Source organism: Aphelocoma coerulescens, chromosome 4 (genome assembly GCF_041296385.1).
Source record: "Aphelocoma coerulescens isolate FSJ_1873_10779 chromosome 4, UR_Acoe_1.0, whole genome shotgun sequence".
NCBI lineage: Eukaryota > Metazoa > Chordata > Aves > Passeriformes > Corvidae > Aphelocoma > Aphelocoma coerulescens.
In genome coordinates, this window is record NC_091017.1 from 79,046,480 (window position 1) to 79,066,132 (window position 19,653).

General features: G+C 52.4%; 1 protein-coding gene across 1 annotated transcript in view; it reads left to right on the forward strand.

Moving 5' to 3' along the window:
• The first annotated feature begins 311 nt into the window (after nt 1-311).
• The window catches only part of LOC138110158 (uncharacterized), a 37,958-nt gene continuing 18,616 nt past the window's right edge, over nt 312-19,653 (forward strand). The window contains exons 1-3 of the mRNA XM_069014880.1: nt 312-998; nt 12,116-12,289; nt 12,817-13,000. Coding sequence (XP_068870981.1) covers nt 312-998; nt 12,116-12,289; nt 12,817-13,000 — 1,045 coding nt within the window. The remainder of the gene's footprint in view (nt 999-12,115; nt 12,290-12,816; nt 13,001-19,653) is intronic.

The window sequence follows — 19,653 nt, forward strand, 5'->3', positions numbered from 1 at the left end:
GGTAAGACCAGCACTGTCTCAAAATGCCCGATATAGGATTTCAATGTCCATCCATCACCAAGGGGCTTCAGGAGAGCTGGAGAGGGACTTGGGACAAGGGACAGGACAAGGGGGAATGGCTTCGCATTGCCAGAGAGTAGTTAGGACAAGAGGACAAACATCAGGAAGGTTTTATTCACAGAAGGGGTGAGTGGATATTGGAAGGAGCTGCCCAGGGAGGTCATCCCAGGAGGTGTCCAGGGAAGGCCTGGATGTGGCACTCAGTGCTCTGGGTTGGGGACAAGGGGGGCATTGGGCACAGCTTGGCCTCGATGGTCTGGAAGGGTTTTTCCAACCTCAGCAATTCTGTGATCCTGTTAGATCAGATATTAAGGGGAAACCTTTCCCCCGCACAGGTTTCTCAGAGCAGCTGTGGCTGCCCCTGGATCCCTGGCACTGTGCAAGGCCAGGCACGACGGGGATTGGAGCACCCTGGACAGCGGAAGGTGTCGGTGTCCGTGTCCGTGTCCGTGTCCGTGTCCGTGTCCGTGTCCGTGCCCGTGCCCGTGCCCGTGCCCGTGCCCGTGTCCGGTCCCTGCCAGGTCTGTCCGGCCCGTGCCCCCCCTGCCCCGCCCCTCGGCCCCGCCCCCCGGGTCCATCCGGGCATTTCCCCTGCCCGCCAAAACTCCCGCGCGCGCGCGCTCCCGCAGCCCCTCCCCGCCCCTTCCCACCCGCCAATCACCGCGCAGGAGGCGGAGCTCGCGCCCCGCCCCCGCCCCTCGGTGACCAATCACGGCGCGGGGAGGGGGCGGTGTCCGCGCGTGCGCGCGCGGGGCGAGCGCGAGTCCCTGGCGACGGGGCGGCCCCGGGAGGAGAGCGGGACAAGGGACGGCGGCACGGACACGGACACGGACACGGACACGGACACGGACACGGACACGGACACGGGCTCCCCGCCCCGCTCTGCCGCCATGGAGCCCGGCGAGGAGGAGGAGAAGGAGGCAGAGGAGCGGGTTCGGGTGAGCACGGGTTCGAGCAGGCGGCCTCGGGGGCGGCGTGGCGGGCAGGCGGCAGCAGCCGCTCACCGTTCGCAGCGGGTGTGTGTGTGTGTGTGTGTGTGTGTGTGTGTGTGTGCGCCAGACTGGGGCACTCCATTGCTCCTTATCCTGCGGGTGTGTTTGTGGGGGTGTGTGTGTGTGCGCGCACTCCATTGCTCCTTATCCGCGTGTGTGTGCGCCAGGCTGGGGCTGTGTGTGTGTGTGTGACACGCTGGGCACTGCACTGCTCCTTATCCCAGCTCTGTGTGTGTGACACACTGGGGCACTGCTCTGCTCCTTATCCTGGCTCTGTGTGTGTGTGTGACACACTGGGGCACTGCACTGCTCCTTATCCCAGCTCTGTGTGTGTGTGTGACACGCTGGGCACTGCACTGCTCCTTATCCCAGCTCTGTGTGTGTGTGTGTGTGACACACTGGGCACTGCACTGCTCCTTATCCTGGCTCTGTGTGTGTGTGTGACACGCCGGGCACTGCACTGCTCCTTATCCCAGCTCTGTGTGTGTGTGTGTGTGACACACTGGGCACTGCACTGCTCCTTATCCCAGCTCTGTGTGTGTGTGTCTGTGACACACTGGGCACTGCTCTGCTCCTTATCCCAGCTCTGTGTGTGTGTGTGACACGCTGGGCACTGCACTGCTCCTTATCCCAGCTCTGTGTGTGTGTGTGACACACTGGGGCACTGCACTGCTCCTTATCCCAGCTCTGTGTGTGTGTGTCTGTGACACACTGGGCACTGCTCTGCTCCTTATCCCAGCTCTGTGTGTGTGTGTGACACGCTGGGCACTGCACTGCTCCTTATCCCAGCTCTGTGTGTGTGTGTGACACGCTGGGGCACTGCACTGCTCCTTATCCCAGCTCTGTGTGTGTGTGTGACACGCTGGGGCACTGCAGTGCTCCTTATCCCAGCTTTGTGTGTGTGTGTGTGTGACACACTGGGCACTGCACTGCTCCTTATCCTGGCTCTGTGTGTGTGTGTGTGTGACACGCTGGGGCACTGCAGTGCTCCTTATCCTGGCTCTGTGTGTGTGTGTGTGACACACTGGGCACTGCACTGCTCCTTATCCCAGCTCTGTGTGTGTCTGTGACACACTGGGGCACTGCACTGCTCCTTATCCTGGCTCTGTGTGTGTGTGTGACACGCTGGGCACTGCACTGCTCCTTATCCCAGCTCTGTGTGTGTGTGTGTGACACGCTGGGCACTGCACTGCTCCTTATCCCAGCTCTGTGTGTGTGTGTGTGACACACTGGGGCACTGCTCTGCTCCTTATCCCGGCTGTGTGTGTGTGTGTGTGACACACTGGGGCACTGCTCTGCTCCTTATCCCGGCTGTGTGTGTGTGTGTGTGACACACTGGGGCACTGCTCTGCTCCTTATCCCAGCTCTGTGTGTGTGTGTGACACACTGGGGCACTGCTCTGCTCCTTATCCTGACTCTGTGTGTGTGTGTGACACGCTGGGCACTGCACTGCTCCTTATCCCAGCTCTGTGTGTGTGACACGCTGGGCACTGCACTGCTCCTTATCCCAGCTCTGTGTGTGTGTGTGTGACACACTGGGGCACTGCTCTGCTCCTTATCCCGGCTGTGTGTGTGTGTGTGTGACACACTGGGGCACTGCTCTGCTCCTTATCCCGGCTGTGTGTGTGTGTGTGTGACACACTGGGGCACTGCTCTGCTCCTTATCCCAGCTCTGTGTGTGTGTGTGACACACTGGGGCACTGCACTGCTCCTTATCCTGACTCTGTGTGTGTCTGTGACACACTGGGGCACTGCTCTGCTCCTTATCCTGACTCTGTGTGTGTGTGTGACACGCTGGGCACTGCACTGCTCCTTATCCCAGCTCTGTGTGTGTGTGTGACACGCTGGGCACTGCACTGCTCCTTATCCCAGCTCTGTGTGTGTGTGTGACACGCTGGGCACTGCACTGCTCCTTATCCCAGCTCTGTGTGTGTGTGTGTGACACGTTGGGCACTGCACTGCTCCTTATCCTGGCTCTGTGTGTGTGTGTGTGACACGCTGGGGCACTGCTCTGCTCCTTATCCCAGCTCTGTGTGTGTGTGTGTGACACGCTGGGCACTGCACTGCTCCTTATCCTGACTCTGTGTGTGTGTGTGACACGCTGGGCACTGCACTGCTCCTTATCCCAGCTCTGTGTGTGTGTGTGACACGCTGGGGCACTGCACTGCTCCTTATCCTGACTCTGTGTGTGTGTGTGACACGCTGGGGCACTGCAGTGCTCCTTATCCTGGCTCTGTGTGTGTGTGTGTGTGTGACACGCTGGGCACTGCACTGCTCCTTATCCCAGCTCTGTGTGTGTGTGTGTGTGACACACTGGGGCACTGCACTGCTCCTTATCCCAGCTCTGTGTGTGTGTGTGACACGCTGGGCACTGCACTGCTCCTTATCCTGGCTCTGTGTGTGTGTGTGTGACACACTGGGCACTGCACTGCTCCTTATCCCGGCTGTGTGTGTGACACGCTGGGCACTGCAGTGCTCCTTTTCCTGGGAATGGGGCAGCTGGCCCGGTGTCACCTTCTGCTCCATGAAGGGGCTTTTAAGTGGTCACTCTTCCCCCCCGGGGAAAGGGGGGACGTGGCTGACCTGAGCCCCCTTCCCCTGCTGCTCCAGCAGGGGCCGTGGCCGCCCTGGTCCCTCCCATGCCCTGCAGTCTCTCCTGGGAGAAGGGCAGCAATGATTCTGGATTCCTTCTCCCCTCCCGGGAAAAGGCTGTATGTTCTGTTATTATCCTAATTATAATCTAATAATTATAAATTATTCTGTTTCCTTCGGGCCTTATTCTGCCCTGCTGACAGGTGAGTGCAGATGGCTGAGTCACTGACCCTCCAGGGAAGTCAGGGACAGAGGGGCCGAAGTCATGGAATCACAGCATGGTTTGCTTGGAAGGGACTGTAAAGATCATTTAGTTCCACCCCTGCCATGGGCAGGGACACCTCCCACTGTCCCAGGCTGCTCCAAGCCCTGTCCAGCCTGGCCTGGGACACTTCCAGGGGTCCAGGGGCAGCCACAGCTGCTCTGGGCACCCTGTGCCAGGGCCTGCCCAGCTCACAGGGAAGAATTTATTCCCAATATCTAATCTAAATCTCTCAGCTTTTAATTTAAAGCAGTCCCCTCTTGTCCTATCAGTATCTGCCAGTGTAAAAAGTTGGTTTTCTTTCTTAAAAGCCACCTTTAAGTCCTGGGAGGTACTGGAGGTCTCCCTGGAGCCTTCTCTTCCCCAGGCTGAACTGGCTCCATGGAGGGGTTGTACACGGCTCTGTGCTCTTGGCTGTGCTCATATCTGTGCTGGAGACTGGGAGGAGATCCATGGAAATCGTGGCCCATCAGATCCATGCAGGAATCTGTGTCCTCCTGAGCTGACACCTTGTGAGAGCACTGGGGAGATCCTTCCTGTGGTGTTGCACTGTTCTGGCACATGGTGATAACCTGTCCCTGTGCTCACAGCGAAGGTCCCAAGGTGGTGATGGCTCCAGGGCAAGGAAGGAGCTCAGAGGTGCAACAGCCACATGGAACACAGAGGTAGATGCCTTATCAACTTTTAGAAACATTCCCTGGGAGGAAGGACAGACTGGTACAGGTTCAGTCTCACCAGGTCAAACAATAAAACCTGAAACAAAGGATGGAAGCAGCCATGGGAATAAATAGGACATCTTAAAGGCAGGTCTGACTTCGATGAACATGGGCACTCAGGGTAGTCTTAATGCAGTTTCCAGAACCCTTCTGCAGAAGGACCTGCCCTGTGTGTTTTTGGGAAGGGTAACTTGCCACAGGAGAGCAGGGCTGGATCTTGCACTGCTGCTTATTCTTATATATATTTAAATAGAAATGAAGTTCCTTTGAGTGCTGATTTACAGGCAAGTTTCACAGTCACTTTGATTCCAAGTTGTGTTGTTGTAAAGCAGTGGATTTACCTCCTGTTCCTTGGGTTACCTTTGTTCTACTCATCACAGGTCAGTTTATTTGGGTCCTTTTTGGGTGTCGGGTGTTGTTTCCTGGTGTTGTTTCCTGGTGGCCGTTGCTTCCTTCTCTGTTTGTTGTGCTCTGGGATGTGAGTGCTGCTCTGACAACCAGAGCTGAGCTCTGGGAATCCCGGCTGGAGCTGAGCCGAGCCCGTTGCTGCTGCTCCCCCGGGGCTGGGGCTGCAGGTGCAGGCAGAGCAGCCAGGGGCATCTTCTGCTGCCCCAGGACTCCTGCTCTCACACCTCTGCTGTGTATTTCTATTCTATTCTGAGATTACTTCAGCTGTAATTCCAACTGACGAGGAGAAAATCGCCTCTGCTGGTGACTTCTGGCAGGCGAGGCTGGCGGTTCCCAGGCGCATCCAGAGCATGGAGCCCAGCCCAGCAGTGAGCAGGAGTCGCCTGTGCTGCCGTGCCCTGCTCCTGTCCTGGCCTCTGGGGTGTTGTGTCACACATTGTGACAGGAGCCAGCACAGATTTGCAGCGGACTGAGGCTCAAACTGGCTTAAAAACTCTTCTATTTAACACTTCCCTCAAGGTTTTGCTTACTAAGGAGAGGCTGGGAATGCTCTCCCAGCCCAAGTGCCAGTTTGTGGTCATTTAAAAGGTGTTATGGCCATCAGAGTGTAACAGTGGGGGGCAATTCTGCAACCACCATAAGGAGACTTCTTACTGTTTATACCCCTTCTGGCTTTATCACCTCTGTCCATTTCCTCTTCAGTTTATTTTTGGTGCTGAGGATGATTTAAGCCCTGCCCTACAAAGTTTCTGATTCTACATTTAGCTAAACTTGAGTATGACAAATCAGACCCAGGAGGATCAGGTTCCTGGTTTTCATTCTTAAATGCTGCAGATTGATGGTTATGTTCCAGAATGTCCATCATTCCTTCAAGTTCTGCGTTCTGCTTTTTGTTTTTTTAAAGGTAAGTACAAATAACAAACTAAGGTACCTGCTGACAGAGGTACCTTTTATTTCAGTGGTGGAACAGATAAAAGAATGAGCATTTTCCTAAAAACCGGAGGACAGTGCAGCTCTTGCAAGTATGATTTAAAAAGAGAATAAATGAAAAATCAGGGGCTACTCAGTGCTTTTTAGTGGTCCAAAGCTGAGAGTGTAAAGAAGTGGTAGCTTCTCATTCCATGAAGTAACTCAGAAATGCTGTTAAATGTTCATATTGGAGGTGAGATTTGGGCAGCAGGGAGTTAAGGGGGCTTTGCGCAGAAATGAAAATCTGGTGGCAAAGCTACCCTGGGTGACTCTAAATTTTATTGTCAGTAAGCCAGGAAGAGGCTGATTTTGGGGGGGAAGTTCCTGGGTTTGGTTATCAGCTGTTGGGGCTGCAGCACTGTTAACTCTGCTTGTGCTTTTATTTGGGAATTGGGCTCCCTTTCCCACATCAGGCTGGAGCAGATGATCTTTCAAGGTCCCTTCTGGCTGAGCTGCTCCATGAAACCCAAAATAGTCAGTTCAGAATTAACAGAAATGGGATAAACCCACAGTGCAGTGGAATGTTCCTCCCTGCCCTGTGTGCCTGGAGAAGAGTTCGGGGGTGAGGTGGTGCCTGGGGCGGTGGTGAGGGCTCAGGGCTGCTGGGATGAACTGGGCAGACAGCGGTCCATAGGGCTGGACAGGTGGCTCTGGGGGTGCTGGGATGGCCCCTCGGTCCCCTTTGGAAGGTGGTGGTGGGCGGAGGTGTTTGTGAGAACTGCACAAAGGTTGGGATCTTTTTCAGGAAAGGCAGGAATGAGGGCCTGGAGAGCCACTGCCCAGTCAGCCTGGGCAGCTGCTCCAAAGGCTCCTGTTCCTCTGGGGCCAGTCCCTGGGCTGGGGCTGCGCTGTGCCATCACCGTGACCTGGGGGATGTGCTGGGGTTGTGGGTGACACTGAGCTGGGGCAGTGCCAGGCTGGAGGCAGGGGCTGCCATTCACTGGGACTTGGCCAGCTGGGTTAACGGCCCCAGAGGATCCTGAGCTTTAGCCATGGAAAATACAGAGGGTTTATCACTGAGGGATAAAATCCTGGCACTTCAGTTCTGGCTGGTGGCCCTGCAGGGAAGAGCCTGAGGCCCTGGTGGGCAGCGAGGTCAGGGGAGGTGGCAGTGCCCTGTCTGCTTCAGGCTGCATTAATGAAACAGCACTGAAGGAAAATTATTCCCTCCTTGCCCACAGCTGGATCCTCTCTCCTGTTTGGGGCTGCCAGGACAAGGGACAGGCCAGCAAAGTGGCCTGAGCATGGTGGAACCACCAAGGCAGTGAGGGCTGGGGCACAGAGTGCAGCAGTCAGTCTGGGCTGGGCAGGAGGAGGAGGAAGGTGAGGAGGTGGCAGTGGTGCTTCCTGCCAGAACAGGGGTTTGGAGAAGGCAGAGGAAGGCTCCTGGAGGTGCACAGTGATGGGTCAGGCTGCAGTGTGAGGTGTTAGAGCAGGAGGAATCCCAACTGGAGCCAAGAAAATTAGCCTTTACGAAGAGGGTGGGGAAGTGCTGGGCCAGGTCCTTACACACGGGGCAGAGCCTGAACCCTCGGAGATAGTCACAGGTTGGCCCTGCAAAGCTCAGGTACCTTGTGATGAGCTGAATAAAACCTGTGCTTCAGACACTGAGGGGGGTGACAGTGCCCACACTGCCCTACAGTGCCCACAGTGTGTGACAGTGCCCACCCTATGTGACAGTGCCCACACTGTCCTACAGTGTCCTGTCAGGGGTGTGACATGCCCACACTGCCCTACAGTGCCCACCCTATGTGACAGTGCCCACACTGCCCTACAGTGCCCACACTGCCCTACAGTGCCCTGTCAGGGGTGTGACGTGCCCACACTGCCCTACAGTGCCCAGCTGAGGTGGGGCTGTGAGCAGGGAATGCTGTTCTCCTTGGAAGCTTTGCTTTCCTGGGAAAAACAGGAGACTTGGTCTCAGACCAGCAGTGCTGAATTTGCCCCTTGGTTTTGGTGGCTCCATAAATCCGTTGGTGTCAGGAACTTGACGGGGGTAACTTCTGTTTCTAAGGGATTCTGAGTGATGCACTGGCAGTGCCTGCAAGGGCAGTGGATGTTGTGTGAACATCCAGGCTCACCTTTCTGGAGTGCTGGCAGCACATCCCTGGCAGTTTGTCGTGTCAGGAATCATGATTGATATCTGCTGTGCTGGGTCTCGCCTCTCGTGGACCTTGGAAAGCCCAAAGATTGTTACACAAAATAATCCAGTACAGAATTTACCAGATCTGCTGGTGGTGGTGCCTTCGTGGCAGGAGGGAATGGTTTGGGTCTGGAAAGCACTGCTGGCACACCAGTCCTGACTGGAAAAAGGAGGTACAGCTTCAGTAATTTATGTTTCTCATACCTGACGGCACCAAATCATTGTTACATTTCTGTGATGCTTTTGGAAATCTGTATTATTTATTGGCACGTTCACAGATGAGCTTCTAGTGCTGAACTGGTTGCAGACAGTGGGAATTTTTATCCATTTCAGTAGCTGGACTTAAATGCAAATGATTTTTATCCAATTTGTGCCACTGGGCTTCTGGCCAAAAAAATAAGATGTAGAACCTTATTTGCAGTTAAATGAGACTTTGGTTTTTTAGTAACAATTTTTTGCACACGTAACAGGGTTGATAAAGATCATAAAGCCACGATAAATGAATTTGTTGGGTTGTTGTGGATTGCAGTCACATTTATTGGCATTAAGGGAATTGTGAAAGTGCTTTTGCACAAGAGCTGCTTTGCTTTTCCTCGCCGTTCATTCCAGGCTGGAAGTTGCTCCGTGAAGGAGCAGCTTGGTGTCAGACAGCACGGCCTGCATCCCGTGTGTCTGCCAGAGAGATTCCTGTAGCCCCAGGGGCAGAGCAGCCCATTCCTGCCCTGTTTTCCAGGTGGGTTCCTGTCTGGCCGTGTCCCTGCCCCGAGCAGCGGCTGCTGGCTCCCGGTGGCTCCGGGCTCTCACCGCGCCGCGGACGGGGAGCAGCGCTCCCTGCTCCTGCCCTGCTTCCAGAGGCTTCCCGGGCCAGGGACAGCGCCTGGACCGGCTGGAAAGCTGCATTTAGCTCTTACTTGTGACACCTGAGACAGTTGGGAATTACTCCCACGTTCCGTTTGAACATAAAGTAATGCACAAACAGAACCCAGAGCCTTTTAGAGTGTCCCGGCTAACAAACATCGGGACAAGAGGGAGCAGCCTCAGGTTGGGCCAGGGGAGGTCTGGGTTGGATATTAGGGGAAGTTTCTTCCCTGAAAGGGCTGTCAGGCACTGGGACAGGCTGCCCGGGGAGTGGTGGAATCCCAGTCCATGGAAGTGTTCGAAACACGTGTGCATGTGGTCCTTGGGGACGTGGTTTAGTGGTGGCCTGGCAGTGCTGGGCTGTGGTTGGACTCCATGTGCTGGGAGAAATCAGGGTATTTCTGATGTCCTGGGAAGATCAGATAGTTGGGATTAGTTATCTAGAGAGATCTTTCCCTTGTCTCCCTAGATTTTTACTTTGTTCTCCTGTGTTCTGTTGTGGGATACTTTCAGAGGTCTGTGGGGCAGAATGACGTAAGGAGAGCTAACCTGGATGTTGAAAGTAGTTCAGAACTGAGTAACATTCATATTTCTTTCCATGAACTGCAGCATGAGTTCAGAGCTGCTTTTCCAGCTCTTTAATTCATGGCACTGTGTGGTGTGGGGGTGGCTGTAGTTGTTCAGCTTTATTTTTGTCTTTACCCCTCTTTATGTATTTAGCAGCAAAACCGATGCATTGAATTTCAGGAAGAAAACGTTGTTACATTTTCTTCGTTTGATTTAAATGACATGGGAGCCCTCGGAGATGATTACACTCATTTGCTAAATCCTTCCCTCTGCCTCGTTCTGTGTGCTGTGCCCTGGCACACCCCGTGCTAACACAGGGCAGTTTCTTACCCTGGGCTATTTCCTTAATGGTGCTCTCTGGAGTGAGGATTAAAACTGGAAGAATGCAGCGGCGTGTCTGATTGCTGCTCCCCTGCCAGGCCCTGGAAAAGGAGGGATTGCTCCTTGTGGTTTATCCCATGGAGCTGCCCCTTGGAGTTTGGGCTTCTGGCATGGGACAGCACAGCTCAGGATCAGGAATGGCAGGAGAAGCCTGCCTCGGTGGGAAGTGTTTGACTGCAGGAAGGAATGGTCTTTCCTTAAGGTTATGGTGGAGTCCCCATCCCTGAAGGTGTCCAAGGGATTCCTGGAGGTGGCACTGAGTGCTCTGGGCTGGGAGCAGGGCAGGGATCGGGCACAGCTTGGACTCCATGGGCTGGGAGGGCTTTTCCAGTCTCAGTGATTCCATGATTCTCCTACTTCAGTGTCTCAAGCGTGGTTGGCTTCTGATCCTCTTCAGAGCATCACATGGGGATAAACGCAGGGCTGGATAAATGCACTTGTGTCAAACTTGAAATTTTGCTTTCTTTGAAAGAAATTTTGAAAGAGCAAACTCCAGAGGAGTCTTAGCTTTTTCCAGGGATGATTTTATGGAATATATTGGTGTTGTAGAATTATGGAATGGTTTGGGTGGAAGGGACCTTAAAGCCCATCTCATCCCACCCCTGCCATGGGCAGAGACAGCTCCTGCTGTCCCAGGCTGCTCCCAGCCCCAATGTCCAGCCTGGCCTTGGGCACTGCCAGGGATCCAGGGGCAGCCCCAGCTGCTCTGGGCACCCTGTGCCAGGGCCTGCCCACCCTCCCAGGGAGCAATTCCTGCCCAATATCCCATCCATCCCTGCCTCTGGCAGTGGGAAGCCATTCCCTGTGTCCTGTCCCTCCAGCCCTCGTCCCCAGTCCCTGGCAGTAACTGAGGCAGTTTGGGGGCACCATGGGCGTGGTTCCTGGGATGATGTGCAGGAGCTGACCCGTTCAGACACCGATGCTGGCATCGGGGAGTTGTTGGAGTGGAGATCCATTTGTCATGGCTGTAGTTTATTTTTGTAGATGTTACATAAAAAAAAAATAGCATTAATAAGTGGTCAAGAGTGAACTCAGCTTGCTGAAGTTCCAGTATGGATGAGCAGTTTTGTAATAGAATTTAAAACATCTTCAGCTTTTATTCACATCCCTCCAGCTTTGCATAAGGATGGAGCAGAACCCAGGTGAGAGTTTAGCTTGTCTGGGAGGGAATATTCACACTGCAAGAGAACAACCTGAAGTGCTGAACTTTACATTTCATTTCCATTGGAACAGCTCTGTGTTCTGGACTTTTCTCTCTTTCGTTCTGGGAAATCCTTTTCTGTCTGTGACTCCTTTCCCACGTCACTTCCCACTTCATCCTCCCTGATATTCTCCAGCGCTCGTCTCCAGGTTTTTTGGGCTGACAGCTCCATTCCTGCAACATTTCTGTGTCCCAGAAGTGCAGTTTCCCAGAGATGATCCGTGTGTGTGAACCTGGCTGACTCTGTCTGGGGAAAGCTGTTCCAGTGGCTGTGTCCTCAGGGCTGGGATGAGAGAGGGGAGAAATGTCACTGGGCTTAGGAGCAGCTTCCTCTGGTACCTCGTGGGGAAGGAAGTGTTACAGCTGCTTTTCCAGGCAGGAATCCAATTCCACTTCCATTCCTGCCTCAGAGTATGGCAGATATTGCTACATTATAATAGAGAAATCAGCCCAGGCTTGCCTGAAGATATTTACATAAGATGCCTTTTAAAATACAGTTTAAAACATTAATATAGATAAAATCCTGTTTTAATGAAATAATAAATAAACATTAAAAATAAACTTAAAAAACACTGTTAGAAACCCCAGCAACCACTGGTAATAAATGAAACAGGACAAATGCCAGCAGCTGACCGTGATCAAGGTGCTGAATTTTGAGTTTTGGTATTTTGTGATTTACGTGGATTTGGGAATGGGAAATTCCTGGCCCTCGGAAGGGATTGGCTGCTGTGCACAAAATGATGCTCACAGGGAGCTAAAGTGGGAAAGGAACCTGCCCCTTCTAGTAAAATTTGGGAAGTTTTAATGAAGTCCCTGCCCAAGTCCGTGGGGCTGGCACCCAACCTTTCCTGTTGGGGATGGCCTGAGTATCTTCTCTATTTCATTGTCCGTGGAGCAAATAAACACACACTGGGACACAAAGCAATAACCTGTGTTTTTAACCAGCAAATGATCTCTCTCTTTCAGCCCATTGCCACCACTCCCCCGCGCCATGCCCGGAGGGAGGAGTCCCTGAGCCACAGCAGCAGCAGCAGCAGTGGAACCCAGGAGTGCAGGAGCAGCGGGGCATCCCTGGGAGCAGCCATCAGTGAGGTGTCCCTGGGAGCAGCCATCCCTCAGGAAACCACTGCTGCTGCCAGGGTGTGTACTGAGCCCGTCTGGCTCGGGGGGAGCGTTAATTATGTGATTGCAATTAACAGGAGGTGCTTTGTCTGTGTAATGCTGACCTTGCACTGTGATGCAGTTGCAGGAGATCTGCTGGATGTGCTGCCAAACGCTGAATTGCTCTGAGAATTCCCTCAGCTCACAGGTGTCAAAAGGCTGAGTTGATCGGTGTGATCTGAGCTGAGTAAAAACATCGGATTTCCAAATGGTTGTGCAGAGATTCTGGCTCATACAGCAAAACTCTGCTGTGGGAAGGAGCTTTAACACCCTGGTAGTGTCTCCAAAGGCAGAAGAGCTTCAGCAGGGACAGTGCTGTACTTTTCCCAGTTCACTGGGACACTTCCCTGCTTTTATTAATGAACAAAAAATTCATTCTCAGAATGAAAGATTCTTTCACATCCAAAGCTGAGTATTTGTATAGGAAACACAATTTACAGTCAATGATTGCATTGTTTCAGTCTCATAAAGCTTTGATGGTGCTGGAGCAGCTTTTCCTCCCTCAGGGGATGGAGCCGTGGTTCCGGCTCCCAGCAGAGGTGGAGAGCAGCTGTTCCAGCGCTGCCTTGGACACCAGGCTGGGCCTGAGCTGTGCCAGGCAGGACCTGTCGGAATTCCCCACGCTGGAGGAAGGGCTGCTGCCCTCAGCAGAAGCTTCTCCTGGAGCTCCAGCCCCTGCCTCACTGCTGGGTATGTGCCACGTGCCAGCTGCTGCACAATTAATATTTTACTGTTCAGCCAATCCCTGACCTGGGTCTGACTTGACTTTAGTGAGAGACGAGGTTTGCAAGGTGTGTTTGGTGTAATTTTGTTGTCAAAGCCCACCTCAGGAGGAGGTGAAGGGTTCGTGTGCCCTCCCAGGATCCTCTAACAGTGAGCAGGTTCCTTTTGTCCCAGGTGAAACTTCGCTCTTGTTTTCCTGTGGAATTAAGAATAAACCTGAGTGCAGCTTCCACCCCTGGCAGTGCCCAAGGCCGGGCTGGACGGGGCTTGGAGCAGCCTGGGACAGTAGGAGGTGTCCCTGACCGTGCAGGGGGTGGAATGGGATATCTTTAAAATCCCTCCCGACCAAACCATTCCATGATTTTTGTTCCTCATTGCTACCACCTGTGTTTGGGTGCAGTTTATATTGCTGCCACTGGGACTTTCCAGTTCTAACACGTTGGCTTCAGCCAAGTTCACTGTCTCGATTGCTGCTTTTCACATCTAATCCCAACAGCTCAGTTAAAGGTGGGTTTGAGAAATTCCAAGATTTAAAATTTCACCTTTTTGCTCCCTTGGCTCCTTTCGTTTTCACGTGGACTCGGAGCATCCTGGTAAATCTGTGGTAGCTCCAGCTCCGTGGGAACACAGAAATGCTGTTCCTCAGCCCAGAGGGGCTCTTTTGGCATTGATCCCTCTGCAAGCCCAAGAGTTCCCTTCCATTTGTGACTCACCTTTCCAGGATGTGACTGAAGTTGGTGAACGAAGATGCCTCTAAAGCTGCTGCCACCACACCAGTGGTGTTTCTTCACAAACAAACAAAATTACTGAGAGGCAAATAACACAATTGTGATGTTTTAAGATAAACCTGTGCTTACAGTTAACTGCAAGCTCAGCTGTGCAATTTGCCATTGCCTGTGTCACCTTGCCTGTGTGTAGGCTGCTTTTTGGGGTTTTGTTTGGAGTTAAAACACCCCTTAAGGACATGGAGTTGAAACTGCCTTGGGAATTGCCTCATAGCAGCTCCTGAGGGTTTTATGAATTTGATTTCTTTTTTTTTAATGCAAAGCTCTTGGTAATTTTCATCAGTTTTTGTGATGATTTTGCTCCATCCTTTGCGAAGGAGCCTCTGAGAGGAGAAGAAACATCTTGGGTGGATTCTGGTTCATCCCAAACCCTCTGAGGCCTGAGGCTCAGTCCCTCCCACTGTGGTCTCACCCTGATGGCTGCAGTTGTCCCTGGTGTCTCTGTTACATTTACTGCAGAGATTAAGCTGGGTTTGGGTAACTTGGATTATCTGGCTCAAAGAACTTCTGGTTGAGCCTCTGGACCGATTTGTTTTCTGTAGGCAGGTGGTGAGGACAGGGGAGCATGGAGTGAGTTCCTGTTCTGTGTCGCAGCACAGACAGGCTGGTAAGGGCTGAGTTCATTCACAGCTGGTTAATTGCTGACTGCTGGGCCTTTGGAACTACTTGGGAGATGTTTTTGAAGAGTTTTTCTCCTTCATGAAATGAAAACCATTCTTGAGTGTCTCAGATTTGGGTCTGCAGGCAGCTTGGTGATGAAAAACTGTGTGTGCACCCCAGGGAGTTGGTTGATAGTGAATAAATCCCTGTTTTTGTAGGAAATTGAGGGTCAGGACAGATCTCAGAAAGGGGGAGGACGTGGAAGGCTGGCCATGCTTTGTCCTTGCCCACATCCTCTGGGCAGGATTCTTGTGTTTCATGTATTTTACAGCCCTTTTCCCCCATTACTGCTATTTGCAGAACTGGAAACCGTTTAATAAAGAAAAACTTCTTGATATTTGTCCAGCTTTGTGTTTCTAGTGCAGCTGGAATTCAGGAGCAGGCAGAAGGCTCTTTAATGTGATAAAAGATGCAAAACCCTCTCCTCTGCTGCTGTTTTCTCTGTTGCTCTCCAGAGATGAGCCAGTGGCTGCAGCTTTGTGCGTGCACTGAGTTCCCAGGTAGGGGAGGAGAGGTGAGAGGGGAGGAAGCCATAGCTGCAACACTCATTTATTTCTCCTTCTCCTCTTCAAGAAGTGCCTTGGATTCAGCGCCAGGCGGAGTGGCAGTGGCAGTTGTACCGAGAGGCTCCTGCTGCTCTGTGGAACAGCTTGACAGAGCCAAGGCTTTGTTTTTGTTTCGCCTTCCTTTTTTATCCCCCCAAATGGCAGCTTGACTGTGGCATTCAGACTTGTCAGGAGGCTGCGAGAAAAGGAACAGGCCCAGCTTTGCCTGCTCGGTGAACCTGACTGGGGAAGCTTTTGACCTTCAGAGTGACAGCGGGAAAAATCCCTGTTTTGACACGAGATGCTCTGGGGGAGCGGGGCTGACGTCACTGCTGCTCCCAGCCCGGGCACCTGCTGCCAGCCTGGCTCTGGCTGGGCACAGCAAGCCTGGATCCCCCTGAGCGCCCCAAATGTGCCAGCAGGATCCTCCTGAGCGCCCCAAATGTGCCAGCAGGATCCTCCTGAGCGCCCCAAATGTGCCAGCAGGATCCTCCTGAGCGCCCCAAATGTGCTCCCAGGATCCTCCTGAGCACCCCAAATGTGCTCCCAGGATCCTCCTGAGCGCCCCAGATGTGCTCCCTGGATCCTCCTGAGCGCCCCAAATGTGCTCCCAGGATCCCCCTGAGCGCCCCAAATGTGCCAGCAGGATCCTCCTGAGTGCCCCAAATGTGCCAGCAGGATCCTCCTGAGCGCCCCAAATATGCTCCCAGGATCCTCCTGAGCACCCCAAATGTGCTCCCAGGATCCTCCTGAGCGCCCCAGATGTGCTCCCAGGATCCTCCTGAGCACCCCAAATGTGCTCCCAGGATCCTCCTGAGCGCCCCAAATGTGCTCCCAGGATCCTCCTGAGCACCCCAAATGTGCTCCCAGGATCCTCCTGAGCACCCCAAATGTGCTCCAGGGATTTCTGCCCCCAGAGGAAAAGCAGTGGCTGACAAACAGGAGCTTTGTGTGCTGTGAGAAGTAAAAAAGCCAAAGGAGGTAGAACCAGGGACAGGGCTGCATTTATGGTTTATATTAAACCACAGGTTAAAAACCATTATAGTATTATAATATATAATATTTATATATTTTCTATTATAATAAATAATATTTATTATATTGTATATTATTTTATACTAAAATGAGGTTTGTAGCCCTGTGAAATGCCATCTGAGCTCCAGGAGGGGCCTCTCCACTGCAGGGAGCAAGCTGGAAGGGTGGATTTCCATGGAGAGCATGGCTGCAGCGAATCTCAGCTCTTCTCTCTCTTCCTTTCCTTTTCCTGTCCCTTCTTCCCTCACTCTTCTCTCCTGGCCTTGTCAGTCAGCTGCTGCTTTGAGCCAGTGCTCGCCACCCCAGTTCTGGGGGAGCCTCTGCGGAAGGTGGGAGCTGTCAGCAAAAGCAGAATGCTCTTGGGAGGAGCCAGGGAACAGGTGAGGGATCCCAGTCTGAGGGCACAGCTCTGCAGGGTACATGGTGTGTGAGCTCTGATGGTTGGCTTGGGAATGGTTTGCGTTGGAGGAGCCCAAAGCCTACCCAGGGCCATCCTATTCCATGGGCAGGGGACACCTCCCACTGTCCTGGGCTGCTCCAAGCCCCAGTGTCCAGCCTGGCCTGGGACACTTCCCTCCCTTCCCTGCTCTGTGTTGAAGGTCTGTGCACTGAGGTTTCTATCTTGGCAATACCTGCCTCATCCTTGAGTTTCTCTGGAGGAATTTTGGGATTTCTGGAGTTCCATGTAGGGCGGGGGATGAATGGCTCTTGAAGGGCCTCGATGCAGGGAGAGTTTCCTGTTGAGGGCTCAGCTTGGAGAATGTTCAGTCACTTTTCCATCAGTTTGAGTTTCTCAGTACAAATGTCGAGTGGCACTTAGATTTTTGTTGGTATAATAGAGCCCAAAAGTGCTGATTTATTGCCAAATGTTGTGATCTGTGGGCTGTGTGTGTGTCTGTATATGCACATTGACTTTATTAATCTGGGTATACAAAAGGTTGGCAACGTCTGGTTTTGACAGCTTTTTTTTTCTCAGTTATTTTCTGCTCCCTCCCTTAGCCCTCTTTGTTTCTTCATTTCCAAAGCACACCCAGTTTTTATTGTGTGGGAAAACCTTTTCTTTAATCACTCCTGATTTTCAATTTAGCTTGAAAATACATTTGCATTCAAAGTGGAGAAGTTAAGCTGAAATCAGAAAAGCTTCTTTTCCTCTTCCCTTGCATGACTAAAAATAAGGTGCCAGTTCTGCTGCATGAAGTGTGCCATGATGGGAGCTGACAGGTCTGATTTGATAACTGCAATTAATATTATTTGTTTGCTAATACCATTTTAAATAGAAAACAAAATTTGGGAGGGGAGAAAGTCCATCTGACAGAGCTGAGAGAGTTTAGATTCCAACTTGCTTAATGTTCCTTAAAAGACATAGGTTTCCATCCTTAATGCAATTCTGTGTCCAAATTAATCTGCTCAGTATTTCCAAGTGTAGCAGCAGAAAATCTCTTGGAGTAGATGTGCACTGAATGGAGCAAAGGCCTTGGGAATCCTGTGAGCTCCCAGTCAATGGCTGGGAACAGGGAGTGTGAAGTCCAGGCTCTGTCAGCCCCAGCCCTGAACACAAACCTCTCTGTTCTCTGTGTGTTTGAGAGAAACGGGAAGCAGATCCCAGGGAACCAGCCCAGTCTCCTATTCCTGACTTTAAATCAGGATTCAGAGTGTGATTGAGTCCCACCATTGCCCCGATGCCACCATTGCCCCAGTCCCATCCCTGCCCCGATGCCACCCCTGCCCCGATGCCACCATTGCCCCAGTCCCACCCCTGCCCCGATGCCATCCCTGCCCCGATGCCACCATTGCCCCAGTCCCACCCCTGCCCCGATGCCACCCCTGCCCCGATGCCACCATTGCCCCAGTCCCACCCCTGCCCCGATGCCACCATTGCCCCGATGCCACCATTGCCCCGATGCCACCATTGCCCCGATGCCATCCCTGCCCCGATGCCACCATTGCCCCAGTCCCATCCCTGCCCCGATGCCACCATTGCCCCAGTCCCATCCCTGCCCCGATGCCACCATTGTCCTGATCCTATCCCTGCCCCGATGCCACCATTGCCCCGATGCCATCCCTGCCCCAATCCCATCCCTGCCCCGATGCCACCATTGCCCCGATGCCATCCCTGCCCCGATGCCATCCCTTCCCCAATCCCATCCCTGCCCCGATGCCACCATTGCCCCGATGCCACCATTGCCCCAGTCCCATCCCTGCCCCGATGCCACCATTGCCCCGATGCCATCCCTGCCCCAATCCCATCCCTGCCCCGATGCCACCATTGCCCCAGTCCCATCCCTGCCCCGATGCCACCCGTGCCCTGATCCCACCATTGCCCCAGTCCCATCCCTGCCCCGATGCCACCCCTGCCCTGATCCCACCATTGCCCCGGTCCCGTCCCTGCCCCGGTCCCGTCCCTGCCCTGGTCCCGTCCCTGCTCCGGTGCCATCGTTCCCATCAGGGGGTGCTCTGAGCCCCAGTTTTGGTTGTGCCCTCTGGTGAAACAGAGCCCTGAGGAGCTGCTGTGTTATCAGGGACTTGTCCTCACCTTGCTCCTTAATTCCTTGCCTCTGTCCCTCTGTGCTGGTGCTGCCATTTTCTCCTCTGCTGCTTTACACTTCCATGTGTGTCAGAATTAATTTTGTCGTCAAGCTCTGCCTTCCAGTCCAGATTGAACCCTCTGGAATAGCTATTTAGACCTGTTTTTTAAAGCTACATCTCATTTCCTTTCTCTAAACTTCCAAAAAAGCATTTTAATCATATCTGGTATTGCAAATTCAATTATTTCTATCTGTGTAATTATCCTCTCGCTACCTAGAGTTCTAAAGTAATTAAAAATGTTAATCGGAAGTATTAAATTAAAAATTAATAGGCAAGGCTGCCTCATGGTTGGCTGCCCCTCGTCAGGTGATGCAGTGTGGGCTGGGGAAGCCTCGGGGTGGAGCTGATGTAATGAAAACTGGGGTTTTTTTTGTGTGTAATGATCATTTTGTGATGTGATTGTGCTCCTCTAAAAGGTGCAGACTGTGGCTTGTCTGAGGTGGTTGAAATGTAATGAGCCTGGATTAAATAAATGGCATTTCTGGGTTAGGAAGTCACGCCCTTGGCCACAAATAGCTCTTTTCCTTTAAAAATAAAAGCTTGCTTGAAATACTAGGAGTGTTTCTTTGCACCCATCAGACATGTGTGTAGTTATTTACACTCCTCAGATACCTTAGACTTTAAAAAAGGAGAAAAAAGATCCCCAAACATACAGTTATATCTAGCCCCCCCCCAATAATTACCTATGTGTTGTAGTTGTTTTTATTATTGTGCTGTGAACTGTTTCCATTTGTTTTTGTAAGCAGTGAACTGGAGAAAAATCCCCAAGTACCCCAAAGAGCAAAGAAATACAGCATAGAAACTAAAATGTATTGCTGCAGTAATCATGGCTGTCTGCTAAGTTTGATTATTACTTTATCTTGAATCCGTAAAGAAAAAAATGTCAGGCAGCCTTTGCTGGAATCAGAATTTATGGGAAAACAGAGAGTAGGGAAGGCACCATTGGATCCTTGGTTTGTAAAGAAGCAAAAGGGGATGGGATAAAATCCCTGTGGACATCCCACCTGGA